This window comes from Mustelus asterias, unplaced genomic scaffold, assembly GCF_964213995.1.
Source record: "Mustelus asterias unplaced genomic scaffold, sMusAst1.hap1.1 HAP1_SCAFFOLD_546, whole genome shotgun sequence".
Lineage (NCBI taxonomy): Eukaryota > Metazoa > Chordata > Chondrichthyes > Carcharhiniformes > Triakidae > Mustelus > Mustelus asterias.
This window is the reverse complement of record NW_027590496.1, coordinates 151,213-170,000: the sequence shown is the minus strand read 5'-3', so window position 1 is coordinate 170,000 and position 18,788 is coordinate 151,213. Positions and strand designations below refer to the sequence as shown.

The 18,788-nt window shown below is 53.7% G+C and overlaps 1 protein-coding gene across 1 annotated transcript in view; it reads right to left on the bottom strand.

Moving 5' to 3' along the window:
• LOC144486972 (SCO-spondin-like) overlaps positions 1–18,788 on the bottom strand; it is a 98,143-nt gene that overhangs the window by 40,937 nt on the left and 38,418 nt on the right. Inside the window, exons 4-5 of the mRNA XM_078205008.1 lie at positions 8,346–8,440; positions 1,066–1,322 (exon numbers count right to left, since the gene is read on the bottom strand). Of these exons, the coding sequence (XP_078061134.1) occupies positions 1,066–1,322; positions 8,346–8,440 (352 nt within the window). The remainder of the gene's footprint in view (positions 1–1,065; positions 1,323–8,345; positions 8,441–18,788) is intronic.

Below are 18,788 nucleotides of genomic sequence, written 5' to 3'. Positions count from 1 at the left end.
TCCAAATGTGGCCTAACCAGCGTTCTATACAGCTGCAACATTAGATTCCAGCTTTTATACTCTATATCCCGTCCTATAAAGGCAAGCATACCATATGCCTTCTTCACCACCTTCTCCACCTGTGCTGCCACCTTCAAGGATTTGTGGACTTGCACACCTAGGTCCCTCTGTGTTTCTATACTCCTGATGACTCTGCCATCTATTGTATAACTCCCCCCTACATTAGTTCTTCCAAAATGCATCACTTCGCATTTATCTGGATTAAATTCCATCTGCCATTTCTCCGCCCAATTTTCCAGCCTATCTATATCCTGCTGTATTGCCCGACAATGTTCATCGCTATCCACAAGTCCAGCCATCTTCATGTCATCCGCAAACTTGCTGATAACACCAGTTACACCTTCTTCCAAATCATTTATATATATCACAAATAGCAGAGGTCCCAGTACAGAGCCCTGTGGAACACCACTGGTGTGAACACAGTAAGAAGTCTCACAACACCAGGTTAAAGTCTAACAGGTTTATTTGGTAGCAAATACCATAAGCTTTTGGAGCACTGCACCAAATAAACTTGTTGGACTTTAACCTGGTGTTGTGAGACTTCTTACTGTGTTCACCCCAGTCCAGCGCCGGCATCTCCACATCATGAACACCACTGGTCACAGACCTCCAGCCGGAAAAAGACCCTTCGACTGTTACTCTCTGTCTCCTGTGGCCAAGCCAGTTTTTTACCCATCGAGCCACCTCTCCTTGTATCCCATGAGCCTTAACCTTCTTGTAATAAGATCTCATGTCTGGTCCTGAATCTACCTCCCCCTCCCTCGTGTAACTAATTATGTTTCTGAAAGACTTTGTGTTCTCTTTCTGTTAACCAGAATCTATTCTCAGAATCCCACTCTACCTCTCTTCTCAATTCTCCACTGCACTTTCTGGATTGAGTTTGACTCTGATAATCTCTCCGTGGTAAAGTGCCTTCCAGTTTTCCTACTAACAGCAGAATTCTCGACATTCCTAATGGAATCATCCATTTCTCCAATTTCACAACAGCGCACAGCTCCGTCTTACCTCTCAGTAGGTGGAGAACTGTGTTGCCAAGAGTCAGAATGATGGATTTGGTACAAGTGACTCTGCTGGTGCCACAAGGCACATTCTCCGCGGTGATGGTGAAGAGCCCGCTCTGTTCCTGAACCAACACGTACTCGCAGTCACCAAGGAAGCTGAACATGCGCCCATCGAATGTCATGTAGTGAGGGTCCCCTGTGGCGAGGCAGGTTCCAGCACAGGCCCTGTCACTGCAGTGCCATTTCCGATCCCGACACACACTGAGTGCAGAGAAACAGCATCAAGTACAGCAACAACAGGGCACGTCCACAGACTGCAGCAAACTACACAAAAAATCACTGCAAGGAATGGCACTCAGAAAGGAGAAAGTTATCTGGGGGAAGAATGTTTGAGATATTTCATACAACGTCCCTTCAGCTTCCACAGAAAAAGTCTGGGTGTGAAAACATAAAGGTTCCAGAGGAGGAGGATGGTGAGGTAATGGCGGGACAGGTGGAGACAGCAGGGAATAAAGCAGAGAGTATTCTGGGATTCATTAATAGGGACACAGGGTACAAGAGCAAGGAGGTTAGGCTGAACTTATACAAGACACTAGTTAGATCTCAGCTGGAATATTGTGCACAGTTCTGGACACCTCACTATAGGAAGGATGTGAACACACTGAGTGCAGAAGAGGTTTACAAGACTGGGAGAGCAGGCTGGCAGGTAGGATAGCTGAGGAACAGTGGAGGATTTTTAAGGAGATCCTTTTCAGTTCTCAGCAAAAATATATTCCAGCAAAAAACAAGGATTGTAAGAAAAGGGAGAACCAGCCGTGGATAACGAAGGAACTAAAGGAGAGTATTAAAATAAAAACAGCTGCGTACAGAGTGGCCAAAAATAGTGGAGAAACAAGTGATTGGGAAAAATTTAAGAAACAACAAAGAGAGACTAAGAAAGCGATAAAGAAAGGAAGGATAGACTATGAAGCTAGGCTAGCAATTAATATAAAAAATGATAGTAAAAGTTTTTATAAATATATAAAAAGGAATAGAGTGGCTAGAGTGAATGTTGGACCCTTGGAGGACGAGAGGGGGGAGTTAATAGTGGGAAATGAGGATATGGCTGAGTCTTTAAATAAGTTTTTTGTGTCGGTCTTCACGGTGGAGGACACAAATAGTTTGCCAAATATTAACGATAGAGGATTGGCAGCAGGAGAAATACTTAATACAATTAATGTTACCAGAGAGGCAGTGCTGGGTAGACTAATGGGACTGAAGGTGGACAAGTCCCCGGGTCCGGATGGAATGCATCCCAGGGTATTGAAAGAAATGTCAGAGGTAATAGTGGATGCGTTAGTGATTATTTATCAAAACTCGTTGCATTCTGGGGTAGTGCTGGTTGATTGGAAAACGGCTAATGTTACGCCGCTGTTTAAAAAAGGAAGGAGACAAAAGGCGAGTAACTATAGGCCGGTCAGCTTAACGTCTGTAGTAGGGAAAATGCTGGAATCCATTATTAAAGAGGAGATAGCAGGGCATCTGGATAGAAATGGTTCGATCAATCAGACGCAGCATGGATTCATGAGGGGAAAGTCGTGCTTGACGAACATGTTGGATTTTTATGAAGATGTGACGAGGGCGGTTGATGGAGGAGAACCGGTGGATGCGGTGTTTTTGGATTTCCAAAAGGTGTTTGATAAGGTGCCCCATAAAAGGCTGCTGAAGAAGATTAGGGCACACGGAGTTGGGGGTAGTGTGTTAAAGTGGATTGGGGACTGGCTATCCGACAGGAAGCAAACAGTCAGAATAAATGGGTGTTTTTCCGGTTGGAGGAAGGTAACTAGTGGCGTGCCGCAGGGATCGGTACTCGGGCCGCAACTATTTACCATTTATATAGATGATCTGGAGGAGGGGACGGAGTGTAGGGTAACGAAGTTTGCAGACGACACAAAGATAAGTGGAAAAGTGAATCGTGTGGAGGACGGAGAAGATCTGCAGAGAGATTTGGACAGGCTGAGTGAATGGGCGAGGAAATGGCAAATGGAGTATAACGTTGAGAAATGCGAGGTTATACACTTTGGAGGAAATAATAACAAATGGGATTACTATCTCAATGGAAACAAATTAAAACATGCTACCGTGCAAAGGGACCTGGGGGTCCTTGTGCATGAGACGCAAAAGCCCAGTCTGCAGGTACAACAGGTGATCAAGAAGGCAAATGGGATGTTGGCCTATATCGCGAGGGGGATAGAATATAAAAGCAGGGATGTCTTGATGCACCTGTACAGGGCATTGGTGAGGCCGCAGCTGGAATACTGTGTGCAGTATTGGTCCCCTTATATGAGGAAGGATATATTGGCATTGGAGGGAGTGCAGAGAAGGTTCACCAGGTTGATACCGGAGATGAGGGGTTTGGATTATGAGGAGAGGCTGAGGAGATTGGGTTTGTACTCGTTGGAGTTTAGAAGGATGAGGGGGGATCTTATGGAGACTTATAAGATAATGCGGGGGCTGGATAGGGTGGAGGCGGAGAGATTCTTTCCACTTAGTAAGGAAGTTAAAACGAGAGGACACAGCCTCAAAATAAAGGGGGGTCGGTTTAAGACAGAGTTGAGGAGGAACTTCTTCTCCCAGAGGGTGGTGAATCTCTGGAATTCTCTGCCCACTGAGGTGGTGGAGGCTACCTCGCTGAATATGTTTAAAGCGCGGATGGATGGATTCCTGATCGGTAAGGGAATTAAGGGTTATGGGGATCAGGCGGGTAAGTGGAACTGATCCACGTCAGATCAGCCATGATCTTATTGAATGGCGGGGCAGGCTCGAGGGGCTAGATGGCCTACTCCTGCTCCTATTTCTTATGTTCTTATGTTCCAGGGATGAGAAACTTCAGTTATGAGGATAGATTGGGGGAGATGGTGTCCGAGTGGTGATGTGACCAGATTATAATCCAGATCCCAAGATTCTGGGATCAAACAACACCACATCTGGCGGTGAGCTTCCAATTCCAACTTATTATTATATTTAAATTCCACCAGCTGTTGTGGTGGGATTTGACCCCGTGGCCCCAGAGCATTGGTCCATGGCACCATGGGGGGATCTGCTGCACAAGACAGGAGGAGGGAGAGTGGCAGGGCTCCAGTGGCCGGGGATTGAATTGTAAGGGGAACAGACAGGTGTTTCTGTGGCTGTAAAAGAGGCTCCAGGAAGGTGAGTTACCTCCCTGGTGCCAGGGTGCGGGATGTCACTGAACGGCTGCAGTGCATTCTGAAGGGGGAAGGCAAACAGACAGAGATCGAGGGACATATTGGTTCCAACAATGTAGAGAGAAGAAGGGATGAGAAGAATTTAGGGAGCTGGGAAGTAGATTTAAAAATAGGGCCTCGAAGGTAGTGATCTCAGGATTTCTACTAATGCCACGTGCCAGTCAGAGTAGAATTTTTGTTTTATTATTCATTCTTGGGACATGGGTGTCAGTGGCTGGGTCAGCATTTATTACCCATCCCGAGTTTAACTCCCACCTAATCACATTTAACCAGCACTTGGCCCAGAGCCCGGAATGTTAGGACGTGTTAGGCGGGGGAGGGGGATGGAGCGGGGGAGGGGTTGGGGGAGGGGGACGGGGACGGGGCGGGGGAGGGGGCGGGGGAGGGGGACGGGGCGGGGGAGGGGGATGGGGCGGGGAGGGGGATGGGGCAGGGGAGGGGTGGGGGAGGGGGCAGGGGAGAAGGCGGGGAGGGGGAGGGGGCGGGGGAGGGGGCGGGGGAGGGGGCGGAGGCGGTGGAGGGGCGGGGGAGGGGGAGTGGGACGGGGGAGGGGGCGGGGGAGGGGGACAGGGCGGGGGAGTGGGACGGGGCAGGGGAGTGGAACGGGGCAGGGGAGGGGGACGGGGCTGGGGAGGGGAGCGGGGGAGGGGGAGGGGGACGGGGTAGGGGGACGGGGCGGGGGAGGGGGAAAGGGCGGGGTGGTGGTGGGGGGTGGGGCGGGGGAGGGGAACGGGATGGGGGAGGGGGACGGGGCGGGGGAGGGGGCAGGGGATGGGGGTGGGGTGGGGCAGGGGAAGGGGCGGGGCTGGGGAGGGGAAGGGGGAAGGGGACGGGGAGGGGAGGGCAAGAGGGACGGGGTGGGGGAGTGGGACGGGGCGGGGACGGGGACGGGGTGGGGGAGGGGGACAGGGCAGGGTAGGGGGCGGGGACGGGGACGGGGCGGGGGAGGGGGACGGGGCGGGGGAGGGTGTGGGGGAGGGCACAGGACGGGGGTGGTGGACGGGGCAGGGGAGGGGGCGGGGTGGGGGAGGGGGACGGGATGAGGGAGGGGGACGGGGCGGGTGTGGGGGACGGGGTAGGGGGACGGGGTAGGGGGACGGGGTGGGGTGGGGGTGGGGGATGGGGGCCGGGCAGGGGAGGGGGACGTGGTAGGGCAGGGGGACGGGGCGGGGGAGGGGGACGGGGTGGGGTGGAGGTGGGGGAGGGGGGCGGGGCGGGGGAGGGGGACAGGGCGGGGTGGGTGTGGACGAGGGGGACGGGGTGGGGGAGGGGGACGGGGTGGGGGAGGGGGACGTGGTAGGGGAGGGGGACAGGGCGGGGGAGGGGATGGGGTAGGGGAGGGGGACGTGGTAGGGGAGGGGGACAGGGCGGGGGAGGGGGACAGGGCGGGGTGGGTGTGGACGAGGGGGACGGGGCGGGGGAGGGGGACGGGGTGGACGAGGGGGACAGGGCGGGGGAGGGTGTGGGGGATGGGGGTGGGGCAGGGGAAGGGGGCGGGGTGGGGGAGGGGGCGAGGCGGGGAGGGACGGGGAAGGGGGAAGGGGACGGGGGAGGGCGAGAGGTACGGGGTGGAGGAGAGGGAGGGGGACAGGGTGGGGGAGGGGGATGGGGTGGGGCAGGGGGGCGGGGGAGGGGGACAGGGCAGGGGAGGGGGCGGGGGAGGGGGGGCGGGGTCGGGTAGGGTGAAAGGGACGGGATGGGGGAGGGGGACGGGGCGGGGGCAGAGGAGGGGGAGGGGGGCGGGGAGGGGGACGGAGCGGGGGACGGTGCGGGGAGGGGGACGGGGCGGGGGAGGGGGACGGGGCGGGGGAGGGGGACGGGGCGGGGAAGCGGGACGGGGCGGGGGAGGGGATGGGGAGGGGGACGGGGCGGGGAGGGGGAGGTGTCGGGGGAGGGGTTGGGGGAGGGGGACGGTGCGGGGGAGGGGAGGAGGAGGGGGAGGGGGAGGGGGCGGTGGAGGGGGAGGTGGCGGGGGCAGGGGAGGGTGCGGCGCAGGGGAGGGGGCGGGGGAGGGGTGGGGGAGGGGGGCGGGGTGGGGGAGGGTGTGGGGGAGGGGGATGGGGCAGGGGAGGGGGACGGGGCGGGGGAGGGGGATGGGGCGGGGAGGCAGATGGGGCGGGGAGTGGGACGTGGCAGGGGAGGGGGATGGGGCGGTGGAGGGGGCGTGGAGGGGGAGAGGGACAGGGCGGGGGAGGGGGATGGGGCCGGGGAGGGGGCGGGGTTGGGGGACGGGGCGGGGGAGGCGGACGGGGCGGGGGAGGGGGGCGGGGTAGGGGATGGGGCGGGGGAGGGGGACGTGGGAGGGGACGGGGCGGGGGAGGTGGACGGGGCGGGGGAGGGGGCGGGGTAGGGGGCTGGGGTGGGGGAGGGGGAGGGGGCGGGGGAGGGGGACAGGGGAGGGGGATGGGGCGGGGGAGGGGGTGGGGGAGGGGGACGGGGCAGGGTAGGGGGACGGGGGAGGCGGACGGGGCGGGGGAGGGGGCGGGGAGGGGGACAGGGGAGGGGGACGGGGTGGGGAGGGGGCGGGGTAGGGGGACGGGGCAGGGTAGGGGGACGGGGCAGGGGAGGGGGTGGGGGCGGGGTAGTTGGGGGCGGGGGAGGGGGACGGGGAGGGGGACGGGGTGGGGGAGGTGGATAGGGCGGGGGAGGGTGCAGGGGAGGGGGACGGGGTGGGGAGGGGGCGGGGTAGGGGGACGGGGCAGGGTAGGGGGACGGGGCGGGGGAGGGGGTGGGGGAGGGGGCGGGGGAGGGGGCGGGGTAGTAGGGGGCGGGGGAGGGGGACGGGGAGGGGGACGGGGCGGGGGAGGTGGATAGGGCGGGGGAGGGTGCAGGGTAGGGGGATGGGGCGGGGGAGGGGGACGGGGGAGGGGGGCGGGGCGGACAGGGGGCGGGGTAGGGGGACGGGGCGGGGGAGGGGGCGGGGGAGGGGGACGGGGCGGGGGAGGGGGACGGGGGAGTGGGACGGGCGGGGGAGGGGGCGGGGTAGGGGGACGGGGCGGGGTAGGGGGCGGGCAGGGGGACGGGGCAGGGGAGGGGGACGGGGCGGGGGAGGGGGACGTGGCGGGGGAGGGGGTGGGGCGGGGCAGGGGCGGGGTAGAGGGATGGGGCGGGGAGGGGGATGGGGCGGGGAGTGGAATGGGGCGGGGAGTGGGACGGGGCGGGGGAGGGGGACGGGGCGGGGGATGGGGAGGGGGACGGGGGATGGGGAGGGGGCGGGGGAGGGGGACGGGGGAGGGGGAAGGGGAGGGGGCGGGGTGGGGGAGGGGGACGGGGCGGGGGATGGGGAGGGGGACGGGGGATGGGGAGGGGGAGGGGGACGGGGGAGGGGGAAGGGGCGGGGGAGGGGGCGGGGGGGGGGAGGTGGGCGGGGCGGGGGAGGGGGACGGGGCGGGGGATGGGGAGGGGGACGGGGGATGGGGAGGGGGCGGGGGAGGGGGACGGGGGAGGGGGAAGGGGCGGGGGAGGGGGCGGGGTGGGGGAGGTGGGCGGGGCGGGGGAGGGGGACGGGGCGGGGGAGGGGGACGGGGCGGGGGAGGGTCGGGAGGGGAGCTGGGGTTACGGGTACCGGGTTTGAAGATACTGTAGGAAGGGGACAATATTGCTGGGTGGGGAGGGGGAGTGGGGGGTGGGGAGGGGGAGTGGGGGGTGGCGGGGGGGGGAGCGAGTGAGTTGGAAAGAGAGACTGAGTGAGAGAGCAGGGAAGAATGAGGCTGCAAAAGTGGAGAGGGGAAGGAAGGAAGAGGGAGGAGGGAGAGGAGGAGAGAGGGGTGGAGCAGGATGGGAGATGAGGGGTGGTGGAGGAAGTGGGGCGGCCAGGAGGATGGGGAGGGAGGGGGAGGAATTATGGAGGGAGGGGAGGGTTGAGGGGATTACAATCTGCTGTCTGGTCTGGGAGTCACACTGAAGGAATTATCTGAGCATTGATCACAGACTGACTGCAACACGGAGGAGGCCATTCAGCCCATTGTCTGCATTCTACACATTTCCCCAAATCCCAGTCAATGGGATGAGTTGACCCGATCAGTGAATGGACATTTACCATTCATTACAATCCTTCTCGATGGTCTGATTCCTCTGGTACTGTCGGCCATTGTGGTGACACGGACAGTCTGATGGAGACACGCAGGAATCTCCCTGTCAACACAAACAGAAATACCTGAACAGAAGCAACATCGAGACATGGTACACACACGCAAACACACACGTGCACACGCACACTCACTTACATTCACAGAGAGAGAGTCATACAGGGGTCATGCAGACGAGATTCACTATGTTGATTCCGGAGTTGAGAGGGTTGGCTTATGAGCAGAGACTGAGTAGACTGGGACTATACTCAGTGGAATTCAGAAGAATGAGGGGAGATCTTATAGAAACATATAAGATTATGAAGGGAATAGATAAGATAGAAGCAGGGAAGTTGTTTCCACTGGCGGGTGAAACTGGAACTAGGGGGCATAGCCTCAAAATAAGGGGAAGCCGATTTCGGACTGAGTGGAGGAGGAACTTCCTCACACAAAGGGTTGTGAATCTATGGAATTCCCTGCCCAGTGAAGCAGTTGAGGCTACCTCATTGAATGTTTTTAAGGCAAGGATAGGCAAGGACGAACTTGTTGGATTTTTATGAAGATGTGACTAGTGCGGTTGACAGAGGGGAACCGGTGGATGCGGTGTTTTTGGATTTCCAAAAGGCGTTTGATAAGTTGCCCCATAAAAGGCTGCTGAAGAAGATTGGGGTCACACGGAGTTGGGGGTAGGGTGTTAGCGTGGATTGGGGATTGGCTATCCGACAGGAAGCAGAGAGTCGGAATAAATGGGTGCTTTTCTGGTTGGCAGATGGTAACTAGTGGCGTGCCGCAGGGATCGGTACTGGGGCCTCAACTATTTACCATTTATATAGACGATCTGGAGGAGGGGATTGAGTGTAGGGTAACAAAGTTTGCAGACAACACAAAGATAAGTGGAAAAGTGAATCGTGTGGAGGGCGTAGAAGGTCTGCAGAGAGATTTGGACAGGCTGAGTGAGTGGGCGAGGATCTGGCAGATGGAGTATAACGTTAACAAATGCGAGGTTATTCACTTTGGAAGAAATAATAGCAAATTAGATTATTATCTAAACGGAAAGAAATAACAACATGCTGCTGTGCAGAGGGACCTGGGGGTCCTTGTGCATGAGACGCAAAAACCCAGCCTGCAGGTGCAACAGGTGATCAAGAAGGCAAATGGGATGTTGGCCTATATTGCGAGGGGGATAGAATATAAAAGCAGAGATGTGTTGCTGCATCTGTACTGGACATTGGTGAGGCCGCAGCTGGAATACTGTGTGCAGTATTGGTCCCCTTATTTGCGGAAGGATATATTGGCCTTGGAGGGAGTGCAGAGAAGGTTCACCAGGTTGATACCAGAGATGAGGTGTGTTGATTATGAGGAGAGACTGAGCAGTTTGGGTTTGTATTCGTTGGAATTTAGAAGGCTGAGGGGGGATCTTATAGAGACCTATAAGATAATGAAGGGGCTGGATAGGGGAGAGGTGGAGAGATTCTTTCCACTTAGAAAGGAAGCTAGAACTAGAGGGCACAGCCTCAAAATAAAGGGGAGTCAGTTTAGGACAGAGTTGAGGAGGAGCTTCTTCTCTCAGAGGGTGGTGAATCTCTGGAATTCTCTGCCCACTGAAGTGGTGGAGGCGACCTCGTTGAATATGTTCAAATCACGGATAGATGGATTCCTGATCGGTAAGGGAATTAGGGGTTATGGGGATCAGGCGGGTAAGTGGAACTGATCCACTTCAGATCAGCCATGATCTTATTGAATGGTGGGGCAGGCTCGAGGGGCTAGATGGCCTACTCCTGCTCCTATTTCTTATTTTCTTATTTACAGAATGGAAACAGGCCCTTCGGCCCAACTTGTCCATGCCACCCAATTTTTACCACTAAGCTAGTCCCAATTGCCGGTATTTGGCCCATATCCCCCTATACCCATCTTACCCATGGAACTGTCTAAACGCTTTTTAAAAGACTAAATTGTACCCACCTCTACTACTACCTCTGGCAGCTTGTTCCAGACACTCACCACCCTCTGTGTGAAAAAATTGCCGCTCTGGACCCTTCTGTATCTCTCCCCTCTCACCTTAAACCTATGCCCTCTAGTTTTAGACTCCCCTACCTTTGGGAAAAGATATTGACTATCTCGCTGATCTGTGCCCCTCATTAATTTTATAGACCTCTATAAGATCACCCCTAAGCCTCCTACGCTCCAGGGAAAAAAGTCCCAGTCAATCCAGCTTCTCCTTATAACTCAAACCATCAAGTCCCGGTAGCATCCGAGTAAATCTTTTCTGCACTCTTTCTAGTTTAATAATATCCTTTCTATAATAGGGTGACCAGAACTGCACACAGTATTCCAAGTGTGGCCTTACCAATGTCTTGTACAACTTCAACGAGACGTGCCAACTTCTGTATTCAATGTTCTGACCAATGAAACCAAGCATGCTGAATGCCTTCTTCACCACTCGGTCCACTTGTGACTCAACTTTCAAGGAGCTATGAACCTGTACCCCTCAATCTCATTATTCTGTAACTCCCCCCAACACCCTACCATTAACTGAGTAAGTCCTGCCCTGGTTCGATCTACCAAAATGCATCACCTCACATTTATCTAAATTAAACTCCATCCGCCATTGGTCCAATTGATCAAGATCCTGTTGCAATCGGAGATAGAACATAGAACATTACAGCGCAATACAGGCCCTTCAGCCCTCGATGTTGCGCCGACCAGTGGAACCAATCGAAAGCCCCTCTAATCGACACTATTCCAATATCATCCATATGTTTATCCAATAACCATTTGAATGCTCTTAATGTTGACGAGTCCACTACTGCTTCAGACAGGGCATTCCACGCCCTTACTACTCTCTGAGTAAAGAACCTACTTCTAACATCTGTCCTATATCTCTCACCCCTCAATTTAAAGCCATGTCCCCTCATGCTAGCCAACACCATCCGAGGAAAAAGGCTCTCACTATCCACCCTATCTAATCCTCTGATCATCTTGTATGCCTCTATTAAGTCACCTCTTAACCTTCTTCTCTTGAACGAAAACAACCTCAAGCTCCTCATTAACGGTAGTCAGCATGGCTTTGTGAGAGGGAGGTCATGCCTCACTAACCTGGTGGAGTTTTTGAAGAAGTGACCAGAATGGTTGATGAGGGAAGGGCCATGGATGTCATCTGTATGGACTTTAGTAAAGCGTTTGACAAAGTCCCTCATGGTAGGCTGGTGAAAAAGGTTGGATCTCATGGGATAAAGGGGGAGGTGGCTAGATGGGTGGAGAACTGGCTTGGTCACAGAAGACAGAGGGTGGTAGTGGAAGGGTCTTTTTCCGACTGGAGGCCTGTGACTAGTGGTGTTCCGCAGGGCTCTGTATTGGGACCTCTGCTGTTTGTGATTTATAGAAATGATCTGGAAGAAGGTGTAACTGGGGTGATCAGTAAGTTTGCGGACAACACAAAATTGGCAGGACTTACAGATAGTGAGGAGCATTGTCAGAAGCTACAGAAGGATATAGATAGGCTGGAAATTTGGGCAAAGAAATGGCAGATGGAGTTCAATCCTGATAAATGCGAAGTGATGCATTTTGGTAGAAATAATGTAGGGAAGAGCTATACGATAAATGGCAGAAACATAAAGGGTGTAGATACGCAGAGGAACCTGGGTGTGCAAGTCCACGGATCCTTGAATGTGACGTCACAGGTGGAGAAGCTGGTGAAGAAGGCATATGGCATGCTTGCCTTTATAGGACGGGGCATAGAGTATAAAAGTTGGGGTCTGATGTTGCAGATGTATAGAACGTTGGTTCGGCCGCATTTGGAATACTGCGTCCAGTTCTGGTCGCCACACTACCAGAAGGACGTGGAGGCTTTGGAGAGAGTACAGAGGAGGTTTACCAGGATGTTGCCTGGTATGGAGGGGCTTAGTTATGAGGAGAGATTGGGTAAACTGGGATTGTTCTCCCTGGAAAGACGGAGGATGAGGGGAGACTTAATAGAGGTGTATAAAATTATGAAAGGCATAGATAGGGTAAACGGTGGGAAGCTTTTCCCCAGGTCGGTGGTAACGATCACGAGGGGTCATAGATTCAAGGTGAAGGCGGGGAGGTCTAACACGGATATCAGAAGGACATATTTTACATAGAGGGTGGTGGGGGCCTGGAATGCGCTGCCGGGCAAGGTGGTGGAGGCGGACACACTGGGAACATTTAAGACTTATCTAGATAGCCAAATGAACGGAGTGGGAATGGAGGGATACAAAAGAATGGTCTAGTTTGGACCAGGGAGCGGCGCGGGCTTGGAGGGCCGAAGGGCCTGTTCCTGTGCTGTATTGTTCTTTGTTCTTTGTTCTAAAGATCAAAGCCAAAGGCTCTGCAATCTCCTCTCTAGCCTCCCAGAGAATCCTAGGATAAATCCCATCTGGCCCAGGAGACTTATCTATTTTTACCCTTTCCAGAATTGCTAACACCTCCTCCTTATGAACATCAATCCCATCCAGTCCAACAGCCTGCATCTCAGTACTCCCCTCGACAACACTGTCCCTCTCCAGTGTGAATACCGACGAAAAATATTCATTTAGTGCCTCTCCTATCTCTTCAGACTCCACTTTCTTCACTGTCCACTATGCCACCAATCTTTGTGTCATCTGCAAATTTACTCACCATGCCTCCTATATTCTCATCCAAATCACTAATATAAATGACAAATAACAGTGGGCCCAGCACTGATCCCTGAGGCACACCGCTGGTCACAGGCCTCCTGTTTGAAAAACAACCCTCTGCAACCACCCTCTGGCTTCTGTCATCAAGCCAATTTTGTATCCAATTGGCTACCTCACCCTGGATCCCGGGAGATTTAATCTCATGCAACAACCTACGATGTGGTACATAGAATCATACAGTGCAGAAAGTGGCCATTCGGCCACTGACCACAATCCCACCCAGGCCCTATCTCCATAACCCCATGTATTTACCCCAGCTAGTTCCCCTGATACTACGGGGCAATTTAGCACGGCCAATCCACCTAACTCTCACATCTTTGAACTTTGGGAGGAAACCGGAGCACCCGGAGGAAACCCACGCAGACACGGGGAGAACGTGCAGACTCCACACAGACAGTGACCCCGAGGCCAGGAATCGAACCCCAGTTCTTGGCGCGGTGAGGCAGCAGTGCTAACTACTGTGCCTCCGTGCTGTCTGAGGTTGTCAAAGGTCTTGCTAAAGTCCATGGAGACAACATCAACTGCACTGCCCTCATCAACCTTCTTGATTACCCCTTCAAGAAACTCAATTAAATTTGTGAGACATGATTTTCCACTCACAAAGCCATGCTGACTGCCCCTAATCAGTCCTTCCATCTCTAAATGCCTGTAGATCCTGTCTCTCAAAATACCTTCCAACAATTTACCCACCACAGATGTGAGGCTCACTGGCCTGTAGTTCCCAGGCTTTTCCCTGCAGCCCTTTTTAAACAAAGGCACAACATTTGCCACTCTCCAATCTTCAGGCACCTCACCTGTGACTATCGATGATTCAAATATCTCGGCGAGGGGACCCGCAATTTCCTCCCTTGCCTCCCACAGCGTCCTGGGATACACTTCATCAGGTCCCATGGATTTATCTACCCTGATGCGCTTTAAGACTTCCAGCACCTCCTTCTCTGTACTATGTACACCCCTCAAGATATCACTATTCATTTCCCCAAGTTCCCTAACATCCATGGCACACATAGAAACATAGAAGATAGGAGTAGGAGGAGGCCATTCGGCCCCTCGAGCCTGCGCCGCCATTCATGACGATCATGGCTGATCGTCCAACGCAATAGCCTAATCCTGCTTTCTCCCCATAACCTTTGATCCCGTTCGCCCCAAGTGCTATATCCAGCCGCCTCTTGAATACATTCAATGTTTTGGCATCAACTACTTCCTGTGGTAATGAATTCCACAGGCTCACCACTCATTGTCACACACAAAGAGAGTAGTCTCATACACACACTCACACACACGCACACAGAACAGTCTCACACACAGTAGTCTCACAAACATAGTACAGTTTCACACACACAGTACAGCCTCACACACAGTACAGTCTCACACACACAGTACAGTCTCACACACAGTACAGTCTCACACACACAGTACAGTCTCACACACACAGTACAGTCTCACACACACAGTACAGTCTCACACACACAGTACAGTCTCACACACACAGTACAGTCTCACACACAGTACAGTCTCACACACAGTACAGTCTCACACACAGTACAGTCTCACACACACAGTACAGTCTCACACACAGTACAGTCTCACACACACACGCACACAGTACAGTCTCACACACACACAGTACAGTCTCACACACAGTACAGTCTCACACACACACACACACAGTACAGTCTCACACACAGTACAGTCTCACAAACACAGTACAGTCTCACACACACAGTACAGTCTCACACACACAGTACAGTCTCACACAGCACAGTCTCACACACAGCACAGTCTCACACACAGCACAGTCTCACACACAGCACAGTCTCACACACACAGTACAGTCTCACACAGCACAGTCTCACACACAGCACAGTCTCACACACAGCACAATCTCACACACAGCACAGTCTCACACACAGCACAATCTCACACACAGCACAGTCTCACACACACAGTACAGTCTCACACAGCACAGTCTCACACACAGTAGTCTCTCACACAGCACAGTCTCACACACAGCACAGTCTCACACACAGCACAGTCTCACACACACAGTACAGTCTCACACAGCACAGTCTCACACACAGCACAGTCTCACACACAGCACAATCTCACACACAGCACAGTCTCACACACAGCACAATCTCACACACAGCACAGTCTCACACACACAGTACAGTCTCACACAGCACAGTCTCACACACAGTAGTCTCTCACACAGCACAGTCTCACACACAGCACAATCTCACACACAGCACAATCTCACACACAGCGCAGTCTCACACACAGCAGTCTCACACACAGCACAGTCTCACACACAGCACAGTCTCACACACACAGTACAGTCTCACACACAGCGCAGTCTCGCACACACAGTACAGTCACACACACACAGTAGTCTCACACACACATACACAGTACAGTCTCACACACACATACACAGTAGTCACACGCACACACTGTAGTCTCACACACACACAGCACCGTCTCAGACACACAGCACAGTCTCAGACATAGTGCACAGTCTCAGTCACACAGCACAGTCTCACACACACAGCACACAGTCTCTCACACACTACAGTCTTGCACACAGCACAGTCTCACACAGTACAGTCTCACACACACAGTAGTCTCACGCACACAGTACAGTCTCACACACGCAGTACAGTCTCACACACACAGTACAGTCTCTCACACACACGCAGTACAGTCTCACACACGCACACAGTACAGTCTCTCACACGCACACAGTACAGTCTCTCACATGCACACAGTAAAGTCTCTCACACACACAGTACAGTCTCACACACACACAGTACAGTTTCACACACACACACAGTAGTCACACACACACACTATAGTCACACACACACACACACACAGTACAGTCACACAAACACAGTACAGTCACACACACACAGTACAGTCTCACACACACATGCATAGTAGTCTCACACACACACACAGTACAGTCTCACACAGTAGTCTCACACACAGTAGTCTCACACAGTAGTCTCACACAGTACAGTCTCACACACAGTAGTCACACACACAGTACAGTCTCTCACACACACACAGTACAGTCACACACACACAGTAGTCCCACACACACAGTACAGTCACACACACACAGTCCAGTCTCTCACACACAGTACAGTCTCTCACACACAGTACAGTCTCTCACACACAGTACAGTCTCTCACACAGTAGTCTCTCACACAGTACAGTCTCTCACACAGTACAGTCTCTCACACACAGTACAGTCACGTATACACAGTACAGTCACACACACACAGTACAGTCACACACACACAGTACAGTCACACACACAGATTACAGTCACACACACACATTACAGTCTCACACATACAGTACAGTCTCACACACACAGTAGTGTCACACACACAGTAGTCACACACACACAGTACAGTCACACACACACAGCACAGTATCACAGACACAGCACAGTCTCACACACACAGTAGTGTCACACACACAGTAGTCACACACACACAGTACAGTCACACACACACAGCACAGTATCACAGACACAGCACAGTCTCACACACACAGTACAGTCACACCCACACAGCACAGTATCACAGACACAGCACAGTCTCACACACACAGTACAGTCTCACACACACAGCACAGTCTCTCACACACTACAGTCTCGCACATAGTAGTCTCACACAGTACAGTCACACACACAGTAGTCTCACGCACACAGTACAGTCTCACACACGCAGTACAGTCTCACACACACAGTAGTCTCTCGCACACCCACAGTACAGTCTCACACACGCACACAGTACAGTCTCTCACACGCACACAGTACAGTCTCTCACACACACACAGTACAGTCTCACACACACACACAGTACAGTCTCACACACACACACAGTACAGTCTCACACACACACAGTACAGTCTCACACACACAGTACAGTCACACACACACACAGTAGTCACACACACACAGTAGTCACACACACACAGTATAGTCACACACACACACACACAGTACAGTCACACACACACAGTACAGCCACACACACACAGTACAGCCACACACACACACAGTACAACCATACACACCCAGTACAGTCATACAAACACAGTACAGTCACACACACACAGTACAGCCACACACACACAGTACAGCCACACACACACACAGTAAAACCATACACACCCAGTACAGTCACACAAACACAGTACAGTCACACACATACAGTACAGTCTCACACACACACGCATAGTAGTCTCACACACACACAGTAGTCTCACACAGTACGGTCTCACACAGTACAGTCTCACACACAGTAGTCTCACACACAGTAGTCTCACACACAGTAGTCTCACACACAGTAGTCTCACACACAGTCGTCTCACACACAGTCGTCTCACACACAGTCGTCTCACACACAGTAGTCTCACACACAGTACAGTCTCTCACACACAGTACAGTCACACACACACAGTAGTCACACACACACAGTCCAGTCTCTCACACACAGTCCAGTCTCTCACACACAGTCCAGTCTCTCACACAGTACAGTCTCTCACACAGTACAGTCTCTCACACACAGTACAGTCACACACACACAGTACAGTCACACACACACAGTAGTCACACACACACAGTAGTCACACACACACATTACAGTCACACACACACAGTACAGTCCCACACACACACACACAGTAGTCTCACACACACAGTTGTGTCACACACACAGTAGTCACACACACACACAGTACAGTCACACACACACAGTACAGTAACACACACACAGCAGTCTCACACACACACAGTAGAGTCTCACACACACAGTACAGTCTCTCACACACACAGTCTCTCTCACACACACAGCACAGTCTCACACACACACACACACAGCACAGTCTCTGACGCACAGCACAGTCGCAGACGCACAGCACAGTCTCACACACAGCACAGTCTCACACACAGTACAGTCTCTTACACAGTACAGTCTCACACACACAGTACAGTCTCACACACACAGTACAGTCTCACACACAGTGGTCTCACACACAGTACAGTGTCACACACAGTACAGTCTCACACACAGTACAGGCTCACGCACACAGTACAGTCTCACACACAGTGGTCTCACACACAGTACAGTCTCTCGCGCACACACAGTACAGTCTCTCACACACACACAGTACAGTCACACACACACACACAGTACAGTCTCTCACACACACACAGTACAGTCTCACACACACACACACAGTACAGTCTCTCACACACACACAGTACAGTCTCTCACACACACACAGTACAGTCACACACACACACACAGTACAGTCACACACACACACACAGTACAGTCTCTCACACACACACAGTACAGTCTCACACACACACACACAGTACAGTCACACTCAGCACAGTCTCAGACACACAGCACAGTCTCACACACACAGCACAGTCTCACACACACAGCACAGTCTCACACACACGGCACAGTCTCACACACACAGTACAGTCTCACACAGTACAGTCTCACACACAGTACAGTCTCTCACACAGCACAGTCTCACACACAGCACAGTCTCACACACAGCACAGTCTCACACACAGCACAGTCTCACACACAGCACAGTCTCACACACAGCACAGTCTCACACACAGCAGTCTCACACACACAGTACAGTGTCACACACACAGCACAGTCTCACACACACAGTACA